At 41.2% G+C, this 14,350-nt stretch overlaps 1 protein-coding gene across 3 annotated transcripts in view; it reads right to left on the reverse strand.

Annotated features, from left to right (window-relative positions):
- rptor (regulatory associated protein of MTOR, complex 1) overlaps window positions 1–14,350 on the reverse strand; it is a 179,817-nt gene that overhangs the window by 32,759 nt on the left and 132,708 nt on the right. For all 3 annotated transcript variants that reach the window (XM_042427087.1, XM_042427078.1, XM_042427071.1), the window contains exons 22-24: window positions 5,731–5,849; window positions 650–753; window positions 35–212 (exon numbers count right to left, since the gene is read on the reverse strand). In XM_042427087.1, coding sequence (XP_042283021.1) covers window positions 35–212; window positions 650–753; window positions 5,731–5,849 — 401 coding nt within the window. The remainder of the gene's footprint in view (window positions 1–34; window positions 213–649; window positions 754–5,730; window positions 5,850–14,350) is intronic.

Here is a 14,350-nt window from a genome sequence, read left to right on the forward strand (position 1 = left end):
CTTCCCACATTTTGGCTGAGCTATGTTCTTCTACCTGCTCAGGTCCCTTGTCAAACATCTTGCGAGTGCGAGGGAACTGGTGGGAGTGGGGCGCCTGTCCTCCCAATGTGGGTGTGTAAGGGGGGCGTGTAGCCGGCTGCTCTCTGGCTGGGGGTTTGGGCACCTCGTTGGTCAGGCTGGAGCTGCTGGTGCTAGGCATGGGAGGAGAACCACTGGAGGACCAGAGAAAGGAAGGTGAAGACAAGACAGGAGGAGGCAGAATACTGGTATAAATACTAAATCCCATATTGGTATAATTTTACACATAAAATACATAATCGTTAGTTTGTTTAAAACTAGTCGGTTATCATGTGTTTGTCATTTTTTTCCTTGTTTATATTCTCTTTGAGTTTATGCTCTTGAAAAAATGAGATAAAGAATCTTAAGGGTTACAATAATGAATCTAAAGTGATGCAAACAATAACATTTTTCCAAGAAATTCACATAATTCAGCTGAAGGTTCCCCCCAATGTCCTCATCATTAAACGAAATTGTGTTTCTGTCTTGCTAGAAGGAAGGTTGAGTGAGCTGTATGCATGACGCAAATGTTTTCAGGCTCCAATATAATTAGTTTTCTGTATGTGTTGGGATTCATGTGTGTGTTCCTCACCCAGCCTGGTGGATGTGCGTGCCCTTGCTGGTGGGGCTGGCCGGGGCTGACTGGGTGAGAGATCCAGAGTCCAGGATCCTCTGAGGCCGAGCGTTCATGGTTGCCTGAGTGGAAAGAAACGGTGGGTTAGTTAACTGTTGTTTCATTAGGTTATATCACTGGACATTTGGAATTAGAAGCTAAAAAGGGTAGAAGGGACAAAGGATTGAGATATTTCAGAGGATTAGAAGCAATACCTGAAAAGCGGATCCCACTTCCTATAGTAACAGCGCATTTAAAAGTTTGCCTAAATTCCCAGAACTTTATCTCATTAAACGAAGCAGGTAATATAACCTCTTCATTGTGAGTCGTCTAATGGCTGCACACTGGGGAGGAGTAAACTTAATAAAGATAGTAGAGCGAAAGCATCACTGATGAATAGCAGAGTTGTTTACAAAAGCCGGTTGGAGAGAAAACTCTGCAGTGTAAATCTAGTTAACACAGGCAAACACATTTTACTAGCAGGGATTGCTTTTGAATTGATTTCTATGCTAATTACAAAATTGCGGCAGGTATCTTTTGTTTTGCATTTGTCTAAAAGGCTGAGAGGGAAGGAGAAAAGTTTTAAATGCATAGTTCACACACATACAATATACTGCATTTGTGAGGGTATAAAGACAACAGTAACAAGGGTTAGCTGTTAGCGCTTCATTAAAAGACAATTGGAAATGAAACAAAACAGCAGTAAAAGCAGTTGAAAGGATTATTATGGAAATAGCTCTGTCACTAATCTAAGTACTTTTTCTACTCAAGCAGAACAAGATCAATATGATGAGGACATAAAAAAGCAAACTAGATAAACAACCTTATTTTTGACAAATTGGAAAATGAGTGTATGCGGACGATGGGTAGCAGCAAGTGTCTTGAAGGCAGCAATGCACCGCAGACACCATGCAGAGAAACTACACATATTATAATGGAAAAACTGAGCTCAACACCGTAGCATGAAGCCTTCTGGAGCTCATTTGAGAGTTAGCGAGGGGTTGCAGCAGTGATGAAAGAAGTATTAAGATCGTTTATCGTTGGTCCCTCTGACTGATATATTATTATATATGACATCATTAGATTATTACGACTACACACTGCTTTTTGTAAGATGTCGAAAGCCAAAAAGGTTGGAAACCACTGGTTTTATCTTTAACAATGTGTTGTATTTTAAAAGCTTGTTATATTATCCATTGTATCAAATCTTCATCTGAAAGTAACTAAAGCTGTCAAATAAATGTAGTGGAGTAGAAAGTACAATATTTCCCTCTGAAATGTTGGGGAGTGGAAGTATAAAGTAGCATCACATGGAAGTACTCAAGTAAAGTACAAGTACCTCAAAATTGTACTTAAGTACAGTACTTGAGTAAATGTACTTAGTTACTTTCCACCACTGGGTTGCAGCAAAGTGCAGCGGTCGTCTAGTGAAGGCACAAACAAAACATCCTTTGGCAGCAGGTTGGACAAGTGGTTATCAAGCCTGTCCGGCACTAAAGTTTCAGAGGTTTTATTCCCTTAACAGTCAAGTGCGCATCCATTAATAACTATGTGATCTGTTTCAAGTCACCAAATTTCACCAAATGTGTGTCCTTTAATCACCAGAGAACATTCTAGATACATTTGGCCATATGCTGGTATGAATGTGAAATTACAGGCCCATCAGTTAAAAGGGCTCCATTATGCAACATGTTCATGGATTATTCATCAACATTTGCCGGTCATCAACATGTGGTAAACAAACATCACGTTAACGCAGGAGGCCACATGCCTTATCTGCTGACAAGCTCTCCAGAAAATGTGATATGCAAAACTCCTGCATTAGCAGGAAACCAGGGGTGGGGGTGGGTAATCGGTTCTACCAGCTGCGTTGCTCTACGCTGGGAAACAGCTTGCTCTCCCGTTTCAACCCGTTTCCCCTCTCTTCTTCAATCATTAATTGGCTAAAGAGTGAGTCAACTGAGCAAACAATTTACAGACCATGCTATTAGCATGGTTCCGGTAGGACATAGGCGTGAAAGCTGATGACAGCTCAGAAAAACTGAATGGTCCTATTTAATTATTGAAGGTGCATCTAAAATTTTAGCTGGTAAATGTTAGAGGTGATTTGTCAAAGTAGAGATGGTGGACTGATGGAGGGAAGATGTGGTTGGTTGGAGAAGAATGAGGAGCTGAGTGTAAGAGAGGAGATTTGTGCTGCGTCAGATAAGGGGAATTAGAGGATTCGGGCCTCTCAAGTCATAATCTCCTCTTATGACTATAACTGCTTTTTGTCTTGTCAAGTAAACAAACTGCATGAGTGAGTGAATTACGTCGTCCACTGAAACATTGAAGGACTTTATAAATTAATGTTTCAACTGACTATAACTCTTTGTCAGGTGAAACTTCTGTTTTCTGAAAATCTGTTTTCAATAAAACTGTATTTATTTCTCTTGCAATTTCACAAGTCAAACTTCAGTGAGTACGGTGAAAAGACCAGACACACTAGAATACCGGGATTAAAGAAAAAAAAAAGACCCATGACTTTCACCACAGAATCATGCAGCAGGAAGGGACTATTAAAAAAATATTTAATGCTTTCATTATCTAAGAAGCAAGCAAATTTTAATTAGCTGCTGACCTTGTTCTCTTTGTTACAAATCAATAACATTTGACATTTAAAATCCTAATTAAAAGTGCTGGATTCCCAGTTAGTCTGATGTTAACAGTGGTGAACTTGGGATGAATGTTCTGATTAAGTCATCTCTGATGATGCTCTCTGCAAGAAAAAAATAGAAATACCACCTTATGGATGTATGCCTCCGCCAGCCAGTCAAGTTGCAGTTTACATGTCTGTCCACACTCATAATATTTGTAGTGAAGACTTTGAAGAATTTAATTAAAGGTATTAAGTGTATTTTCCTTTTATGTGTTCACATGTTTAGGCAATAAGGCTGATTATGATAGAACACAAAGTTGTAGCCATGACAGTAGACAAAGCTTCAGATATGGATGTTACTGCAAATAAGATACAAATTCTAAAACGTGGATGCCTCACACACATCTTCAACCCGGCAGCACAGAAGATCTAAACAATCACCACAGTTTCATGGTGGGAACCCAGGATTAGTGTCATTGATTCAGTATCTGACCAAATGTGAAATATATCATCCATATCATCTATTAACACAGCTTTCATGTCAGAATAGTATGTATGACATGAATGAAACCAGCACCACACACTGAACTGCACTCATTTCAAACTGGACTGTGATGTAGGTGTATAACCAGAGCTGAAGAGGAGTGTGTGATCTAAATCACAGTAAGAATATTTTAGTTCAGTATCATTCAGGAGAAGCAAGAAGCCGAGCTGTTTTTAAAGCAACCGAGACAAGTCCAACCTAAGTCTCATGTCAAACTGAGACAATTCAAATCAAATCCTGAGTCAGTCGAGACAAATCAAATCTCAAGTCACTCAAACAAGAGTCAAGTGCAAGTAACGTTTCAAGTCTGCTGAAACAAGTTCAAGTGATGTTTCACGTCAGTTGAAACAAATTAAGTCTCAAGTCAATTGAGACAAGTTCAGGTCAACTCTTCAGTCAATTGAGACAAATCAAAGTCAAATTTTAAGGCAGCCGAGACAAGTTAAAGTTGGTAGATGTAAATCAAGTTCAAGTTAAGTTTCAAGGCAGTGGAGATAGGTCAAGTCAATTGAGACAAGTCCAAATTAAGTCTATAGTCAATTGTAAAAGTCCAAGTCAACTCTCAAGTTGATCAAGACACATTAAAGTCAACTGAGACAAGTCCCAAGTTAAGTCTCAAGTCATTAAAATTAAAATGATACAGTATTTGAACAAGCACCTTTTGAAGCTTTGTAAATGGTGTATTTAAAGGTGAGACCAAATTCTTTCAATGCTGATGTCCAATAATTAAATATTGAAATTGTGTAGGCATAGAAGGCGTGCTTGATGCTGTCTTATTCTTTGTTGTTAACATTAATATGTATGGATTTTACCAGTCAAAACTTGAGACTTTATGGTTTTTGCTTTAAAGTCTCAAGTCAAGTATTTCAGTAGTCAAGGCTAAAGCAAGTCTCAGCAGTCAAGCACAAGTTATATCCTAATTTTTATCAATGAAGTCTGACTTGAGCCAAGCCTAAAACCTAAAATCAACAGCTCTTGCAATTAACAGACTTCTAAAGATGACACAGAAGGTCTGAGGTGGTTGCAGTGCTTGACTGAATTGTCTCTATTTCTGTTTCAGTTATCTGCCTTGGGATTATAGTGTGGCTGAAAGTCTGTTTGTTCCCATATGTTGGCTGTCAGAGTGTTTTTTTTTTAATAAATATGACACCAGTGTTTGCTCAGTTGACTTCAGGTCTGCAGATACACAGTAACCAACACCACAGGAGTGTGTTGCAGTGCCACGCAGACAGCCCAGTGCATTACCTGGTGGAAGAGAAGTCTATTGCATTATGTTGTAAATCAAGCCCTGTTGTTTTTTATTGCAGTCCAGTAGGGAGTCTCATTGCAGAGATGCTGCTCGTTTGAAGGTAACTGAGGGGACAATTGGTGTTGGTGGTAGGAAATTTTGCCTCAGGATTAGGATGGGTGGTGGACTATAGTGGTTATTGCGGCTCCTTAAGTTACGGAAGCCTCTTTGCTCTGCTCTGCTCTGTTCTGCTGAGCCTGGGGGAGTCATTGGCGCTTAACTGCATTTGCACAAAAGTAATGGCCTTTTGGAGGAGGAAAATGCTGGTGGGAGGGTGGGGCATGTGTGCTGGAAACAGATCTTTTTCACTGCATAACCAGGTAGTGAGAAAGTACTGACATATGGATATTGAGACAAAAAGTCAATTATAACACCCCCCATTACATTACACTTGAGGAAATTAGTTGATACTCATCTTCGAAATGACTTATAATGAGAACAGTAGTGAAAAAACTTCAAGTCCTGGATCCTCAACATTGTAAGCAACAACTAAAAGAGTAAAACACCCAAACAACAGCTCCAACAATTCCTGAGCTCCTCCTAGAACATTTGTGCGTAGCTTAAGACACTCAAACATGTGCACTACATACCTTGTAGGCGATGCTGTTAAGGACCTTCATGGCCAGATCAGACACTTCAGGAAAAGGGTCTGCAGCAAGATGTAGCAGCACTCTCCAGATTTGAGTGTAAACACTGTTGAAGGACACACCTGGAAAAGATGCACAAAGGAAATAAGCAGGTTCAGTAGTTTTAAAATTTTCTGCAAATAAAATTCAGTTTTAGATGATAAACACTAACCACTAAATCCAGATACACACATATACGGCACTCAAGGGCACATACACCTCACTCTGGTGTAACTCTCATCTGAGTTCATTACCACAGCACAGATAAGTGGTAATGCACAATCATCTCATTAGCATCATGCTACCCGCCCCGGTCATTTTCCTCTGGATGAGTTGAGGTGTGTGTGTGTGTGCGCACACACACTCACACAGTACAAACAGTTGGCTCTTCTCATCCATTGGAGCTTCATTGCTGTCAACAATCACTGTTATCATGAACACAAATGGACAAAGTCTCTCCTGCTGTCAGGTGGTTTTGTTAATCTGTCACTACTCTTATCTTCGGCATTGTCTGTGGAGAAAGGTGACAATCTTCGCAATTTCACTCTTCAGGTTGTTTATCGTTCTTTAAACTTGTGATTTTTAACTCTCCGTCTCCTCTTTGTTGTGCTTGTCTGCTAATTTACCATCTACCTTCATCTCCTGTCATTTTTTCTTGAGAGTTGCCTCCTGAAGTGTCGTCGACATCAGATTGTTTGTTGTGCATCTCTTTGTGTTAGCAGCAACCTCCTTCTCTTCCACACACCCTCCCTCATTCTGGACTTTTACTTGCTTTAACACGTTGCCTCTGCAGTTCACCCAGCCTCCTTCCCTGCTGCTGTGCCTTTTTTTACTTGTTTTTTTTTTTCCTCCCTTCTTTGCATCCCTATGTCTGTCAGCTCCAATCTGTTGTCTTTCTTTTCTCCCTCTGTGTCAGCCATAGGGACACTGAGTGGTAATAGCCTCCAAACTGTTGCTGTTTCTAACTTTAACCCCACTTTCTGTTTCAACCTCTCTGTCCTTCTCCTACTCTCAACCAAGCAGGTGATCCTGTAAACTTGACCTCTGAGGATGACCGCTCTTCATTTTATCTCCCAACATCTCTGCTTCCTTCCCAACTTTTCCATGAACAGGCTGAACTCCTTAGGGTACTGTGGAGAAGTTAGAATGACTGAGGCCTGGACCGCTGCTCAGACTGATCTCCAGAGAACCCCAGGAGAGTTCAATGGTCCCACACTTCAAAGATGTGAGACAAAGGAGGGATGATCCAAAGAAAGGAGAGGAGGAGGATGAAGTGCTACAGCTAGGGGAGACAGAAGGGATACGATACAGAACAAGGAGGAAGGTGGAAAAGGTGAGGAGCAGAGAGGCCAGTGGGAGGAAAGAAAGAGAGAGAGAAGGATTAGACATTTCAGTAGCCTGTGTGCTCTGAAATAGGGACAAAGATTGGTCAAAAAGAAGAAAACAGAGGAGGAGGAACACAGAGAAAGAAAAAAAGAGGAAACCAGGAGAAGAATGAAAGGGAAAATGGGAAAGAGGTGAAAAGATAGAGGGAAATAGTGACTGAGGGAGAGAAAGTGAGTGAGAGAGTTGAAGAGGTGATTAGGCTGTAGCCTGAGGGGCAGGATATGATTAGTGATAGCTAGCCTGCACAGTAGCTGCTGCAGTAAACAGCCAGTTGATAAATGTGAAATATGGTTTCTCTCCCATTTAACCGCCGCACCACATCACGGGTGCACACAAATTACCACTGCATCGCCTCTACGTAGTGCACATGAGGGAACGTGGTGGTGGATATTATTCACTGGCTGTACACTGCACCAGTGCCTTGTCCTGATGTGACACTTGTGTCACTTGAAGACTTGCACAGAGAGAGCAGTGAGTGAAATGGATGTACAGTAGTAAAGATGTTAACCATTGGCTAAATGAACCACTGCATCATGGTTTTATGGCCTCCTCAATTCTGGTGATGACATAAAATACTTTTAACACTGCATAGTGATTTTTGGAGCTTCAAATGGTCGAGGCATAAAAAATGCATCAGAACATTTGAAAGCAGAGAAGAAATTCCTCTGTGAGGCATATTTTAAATACATTTCACAGGGAGCTGTAAGCAGTGTAAGCTGCACCAAATCATATCTGTGGTGCTTTTTAAATGTGAGAGTGCCTCAAATACACTGACGCAGGTAGATGTGAATCTAAACCTTTGATGTGATAAAATATAAATGTCAACGCAGATATAGAAAATGTCTGAGTAAGGCACAGTGCAACCTTAAGACACCTTTATCTGGCATTTATATCAAGACACAGCCAGTCCACCTCTTTGGTCTAGAGTAAAATATCTTAAGAAATACTGACAATTTGTTGAGATATTTAACAAATACTGGATGGACTGCCATTAAATTTTGCACTGACATTCATGTTCCTCAGGGGATGAACTAATGACTTTATCCCTTGATTTTTCCTCTAGGCAACCCTGGTTAACATTTTTGGTTTTAAATGAAGTGTCTCAACAACTGTTGGACTGCTGGTCAGACTGGAGCTGCTGCTGCTGAGTATGGGAGGAGTCCCACCAGAGGTACAGAGGAGCGAGAGTGTTGTATAATCATTTTAATATGATTATGTGTCATGTTACTCTGATGTTGAGTTTTACTGTCCTTTTTTTTTAAGCCATGCTAGTGGATGGCCAATGTTGGCCAGTTGATCTACCACTTAAGTCCAGACCCAAATATCTCAACTTTGGAAAAAAAAAAAAATTGCTTGTTCCCAAGAGAACAAATCTTAATGACCTTGACATCCCCTGACTCTTTCTCTAGCGCCACCATTAAGTTGACATTTTTGGCTTTAAAGGACCAGTGTGTAAGATTTAATGGCACCAGCGGAACGGACTTTGGTTGCAATCAACCTCACCGCTAGATGCCACTAAATCTTACACACTGGTTCTGGACAACTATTAGATGGATTGTCATCAAATTTGGTAGATATGCTGATGGCTGACGATGAACTGACTTTTATAATCTGGTGTCATATCTCAATATGTACAAGATGAACTGTGACACAATTTGGTTCAGACATTCATGTTTCCCAGATAATGAATCCTAATGACTTTGGAGATCCCTTGACTTTACCTCTGCCACCACCGTAGGTTGACATACAGTATCTGGGTCAGATTAAAATTTCTCGACAACTGTCTTTTTTTTTTTTGTTTGGAGGATGGTGGGGAGATGGGTGGGGAGTGTGACAGGCAACAAAGGTCTCGACAACTATTTGATGGATTGCCATGAAATCTGGTGAAGAGATTTATGTTACGTTGTATGATCCCCTTACTGTTAGTCTAGAGTCATCGTCAGGTCAAAATTTCAATTTCTCTAAAACTTTGGTTGATAAACAAATACCTAGAATACAAATGACATTCCCTTAGTCTCAACTGTACTTTGTATTTAGTACTAATTAGCAAATGTTAGCATGGTAACACTGAACTAAGATGATAAACATGATAAACATTATATCTGCTAAATATTAGCATGTTAGCGTTGTCTTTGGAGCATGTTAACATGACTACCTCTACCATACCAATCACTACAATTTACATTTTTACTTTTACTTCATCATAAACAAAGACCAGAAACAAACTCTGAACGTCAACTTTTATCCAGCCTCACGGAGACACCAGCGTGGCTATGGCATCTAACTAATTCATTCAGGCAAAATATAGTAAGAGGGCAAACACAAACAAAGAAAAGAATGAATTTTTACAAAGTAAATCAATAAATCACTATTGCAACTCTGCCTCAACTCCCACACAGTTTTGTTATCCTGCTGATTTCTTGTAGGCTAGTGCCCAGTGGTAACAGCATTTAGCATTTATGGTTTCAATTCGTTTTAAACTGCTACGCTATAATACACAGAACCCTCTACCTGTCAACATTTTTTCTAGTTTGGTTTGCAATGTTAAAACATAGATGAGATAAAACTGAGAATGTATGTTGTTTGCCAGAAAGAGAAAAACAAGTTACGGTAATACATTTTAAAGCAAGATGAAAAACAAGCTCCCAAGGGTCTTTTTGAAAACAACTTCAAACCAAACAAAAGATAGAAGCAAATGAGTGAACAACTGAAAAGTCAGAAATGACAAGTGAAGTCTCAGCTGAGTTAGATAACTGAATGTAAGTGATGACAGAAATGTAAATGTCAACAGAACATGGAATTCAATTCGGTACTCTGTACAGGTACTCTGTATTTCAGCCCGTCTATATGCGCCTGTACAGCATACTAGAAAATATCCATTCATTTGCTCTGCCCTGCTTGTTTATACATGCAGCACACTGCGAGGTGGGAGCTATAAACAAGCGCTGGGAGGCTGGGACTCTTTTCAGCCATGGTGGGGGCACAGCTTAGTGGGCGAGGGGCCAATATGTCTTTTAACCTGTTTACATGGGGACCTCACACCAGCATTAAGTGCCCCGAAGCAGCTTGAAAAAGGTTTAACTGAACATCGAATGCTAAGTTTGTCAGATTAAAAGGTAATGAGAGCAAGTGCTGTGCCAGGCGTTTTTTTGTTGTTGTTGTGGGCTTTTTTTCCCATGGTACCTGTGTCCCAAAAAAATACTACTAGAACAGATGGACAACAAGGATGAATAGTTTAGACTGAGTTTGATTAACTCTGGATCCATGATAAATCCCAGATTAGAGGATGACTTGATATGTCTTCCCAGAGAGGGAAAAGGGCAGACAAAAAATATGATCACCTTTGGCCACTACTGTCTCTGTGTGAGTAAAATGAAAATGAGGTGCGTATATGAGTTTATCCCCATTGTGACGACCCCTGATGTCATCTGTGTTTGGCCTTGGGATTTACCTGTCTGCTCTGTTTCTGCAGGTGCTCGTTAGGGCAACTGGCGACACCTGAGGGCCCACGGTGTGGCCAGGTGATTAACATGAACGTAGCTGAGGCAGCTCTGTCTCACTCTCTTCTGACTGCTGCTGTGTGCAGCTCTCTGCTCTCCCCTCCTTACTTCTTTAATTTGGTTTAATAAAGCTTCTTTTGTTAAATGTTGACATAGTGTGTTTCTCTTTTGTTGTGGCCACTTGAGCCAGGTCATAATAAATGGGGGCTCATCCATTAGGGTTAGATTGTTAAAAAGTTTCTTCTGTGCCTCAGGTAGCAGTTGGGTGCATGGTGTGACTACGCAGCTGTTGAGGTGATTTGGTCCAGTTGTGTGCTGGATTTTGGTCTTTGGTTAAGCTCTACTTTTGCTCTGGTTTGTTGGTTTTGGGAGATACACCATGTGTTTATTCTCTCTGGAAGCATTGTTTTTTGACTTGGGTTGGTTTGTTGTGTGCCGTTCAGAAGGTAAGTGTTACTGTTTTGACATGCTTTTATACAGAGTACTCCCAGTTAGGCTGTAGTGGCGTTTCCCCTTGGGTTGCGTCCATTTGTTTTATTTTTTTTTGTAGTGTTGTGGCGACGTGGTTAGCGTCAGCCGTTTTCGGACAGCTGTCTTAGGGGCACGTCTGCATGATTTTGTGGGGTTGCCTGCTAGCAGGTCACTTCACAAGTCTGCTGGTTTTCAGTGTGTTAATACCTGCCACAAGCCACGTGAAGACTTTGGGTGAGTTTTTAGTAAGTTTTTGTTATGTAGTTCAGAAATTCTGTTGGGGGTTGTCATTAGCCCAAGTGCTTAATTTGGCAGTGATACTGTCTGTTTCAGTAATTTGTAATTATGGCTTCCTTGTTGGGGTTTTTTGAGATGCTTATGGTGGCGTTTTTGAATAGTTCTAAGAAGGAGCAGTTAGAAAAAATAGCTGACCATTATGGCATTGTTGTTGCAGAGAAAAGTCAGAAAGATGAAATTAGAAAAGCAGTTTTGTTGTCTTTGTTTGAACAAGGTGTGTTACAGAAGAGCAAGTTTTGTCCAGTCGCAGTGGAGCTAGCGCCAGTGCTGGTGTCTGCGCCAGCAGTTGTGCAGACAGCTGGTTTGACTTTTGAGTCAAACCAAGCTTTCTCCAGGGGGGTCTAGTACAGAGGATTCTGCTTCTGTTGGTTCTGCCCCAGGTGGTGTTGATGTTGTTGTGTTTGGTGTCGAAGTTTAATGAGCGAGACCATGACACTTTTTTCACTCTTTTTGAACGTGTTGCAGATGGAAAAAATTGGCCAGATTCAGACAGAGTACTAATGCTTCAGTGCGCCCTCACTGGGAGAGCTCAGGAGGCGTATTCTGCTATACGTGCTGAGGATGATTTGGATTAAGATACGGTGAAGTCAGCTGTACTAAAAGCATACGAGTTGGTCCCTGAAGCATTTTGCCAGAAATTCAGGAATTGGGTTAAGGACAATAAGCAAACAAATGTGGAGTCTGTCTGTTATTTGGTGTCTAACTTTAAGTGTTGGTGCTCAGCTGCGAAAGCTGATACTTTTGATAAGCTTTGTGAATTGACTGTGTTGTAACAGTTTAAAAACACTATCCCTCAGTGCAATTCTACCTATTTAAGTGAGCAAAACCCTCCACCGCGATTAAAGCAGCTGAATTGGCTGATGATTTTGTGTTGATACATAAGGGCAGTTTTTCAGAGACGTGCTCTTGGGGTGACTGAAAAAAATGGGGATGACAACTGTGGTAACTCCCCTGGTGGTGCAAAATTTTTGCCTGGTTCCTTGCGTAAGTCTGCTTTTACAGGGCGACCTGAGGGTGCCAGAGTGTGTAATTACCGCCATGGGGAAGATCATTGGAAGGACCATTGACTGCTGTTGAAGTCAAGAGCTAAGCGGCATCACTGTCGCCTCCGCATCATTCACTTTCACGCAGTTTGCCATTGTATGCTCCAACTATGCTATGTTCTACAGTTTTGGAGCAGAGACCGTTGTGTGTGGATTTGAGTTCTGGTTCTGGCCTGATTCCCAAAACTGGTTCTGGTTTTGAGCTGTTTGTCGTCAATGCTGTTGTGTTCTTGGTTGGTAGTGAGAAGCGTGTACCAATTAAACTGTTGCGTGACACAGGTACTTAGCACTCATTTATTGTGGTGCTGCCTTTTTCACCCACTACAGAAACAGAGGATTTTGTACTGATGAGGGGTATGGAGCTGGGCTTAATGCCAGTGCCATGCCATTATATTGTGCTGGATTGTGAGCTGGTACAGGACATTGTTCCTGTCAGTGTGCACCCCATGTTGCCACTTGATGATGTGGGTATGATTTTGGGCAACAATGTGGCTGGTAGTGCTATGTGGGCCGATGTGCTGCAGTGATTATTTCCAAACCACTAGAGTCTGGGGAGCTGGAAAAGAGTGGTCAGAGTGATCCAGGATTTTTTCCAGCCTGCGCCATGATGCGTGCACAGAGCCCTTATGTGTCTGCTCCACACCCGCCTGATCCAGGTGTTTGCTCAGCCTGCGATGAGACATGCGTGTGTTTGCAGATCCTGAGGTCCCTACTGTGTGTTTGGACGGTGAGAGGGACCTGAAATCTCCTGATTCTGATGTTCCTGTCACATGCGGTAGGCTAAACGAGAATTGTTTAGCCTACCGTCCTTTAGCTACTGGCTAAACTTTTTTTCCAGCTGGGGTTGGGTAGTTGGCCCCAGTTGAATAATGGAGGGATTTTTTTGTTCTTTTTATAAATTCTTTCCTTTTTGTGATTAGTTTGGTTTTTGATTTAGTTTCCTATTTCATCCTGTTTTTTGATTGCCCTTACCTCACCTGTACTCTTAATTTTCTTCTCAAGTATCAGGGTTGATCAGAATGGGTGGGGGTAAGTGGTGGTCCAAGGGCAGGATGAAGGTTATGTGTGGATACTTTGTGGGGTTTTTTTTTCTTTGGTTTGGTTTAGTAATGTTGCTGTAGTTTTGTTATGTTTTACTTTTTTGAACCTTACAACACTCACATGCACATTTTAAACCCATGCACACCATACACCACTGATACTACTGAAATCCACACCTTAATTATATTTAGTTACTTCTTTAATTTGGCTTAATTTGGGTTGATAAAGCTTCTTTTGTTAAACATTGACATGGTATGTTTTCCTTTAGTTGTGGCCACTTGAACCAGGTCATAACACCACACAGATTTACACAGTAGATTGTGTTAAAAATTAAAATCTAAGAGCTGAGGAAATTGTTCTGTTACTCAGAAGACAGATATGAGGCTGAGTTCGACTGAGTCAGGTACACCTAAAATAAAGTGGCATTCATTTAGCAGCAAATCAAAGAAAACAGGCTGAAAAGGACATTTCATTACAGTACCTGAACCTACTTTCATGCCAAGTCAAATTCATTGTTCTCTAGAGCTCAATTTACTTTTCCATTCAATTTTCCATTTCAACTCATTTTCCACTGTGGCGTGCAAAAGGCACACACTGGGATGTGACAGGGCGGCTGGGAGATTACAAGAGGTTTGTAACTTGAAATGCAACAATAACACAAAAAGAAAGAGAGGGAGAAAAAAGGGAATCCCCTGTTTCACTTTCCTCTTTCCTGTGGAGGTGGGAGTGAGTTAATGGTTTTCCTGCTTGCACACAAACTGGCTGTCAGGACATATGGTGGAGCCTGCCAATCACCTAAGAGCAGGGTTAAGTGAGCGGGTTCCAGTTTAGTGTGTACCAGGAAAA

Source organism: Thunnus maccoyii, chromosome 2 (genome assembly GCF_910596095.1).
Source record: "Thunnus maccoyii chromosome 2, fThuMac1.1, whole genome shotgun sequence".
Lineage (NCBI taxonomy): Eukaryota > Metazoa > Chordata > Actinopteri > Scombriformes > Scombridae > Thunnus > Thunnus maccoyii.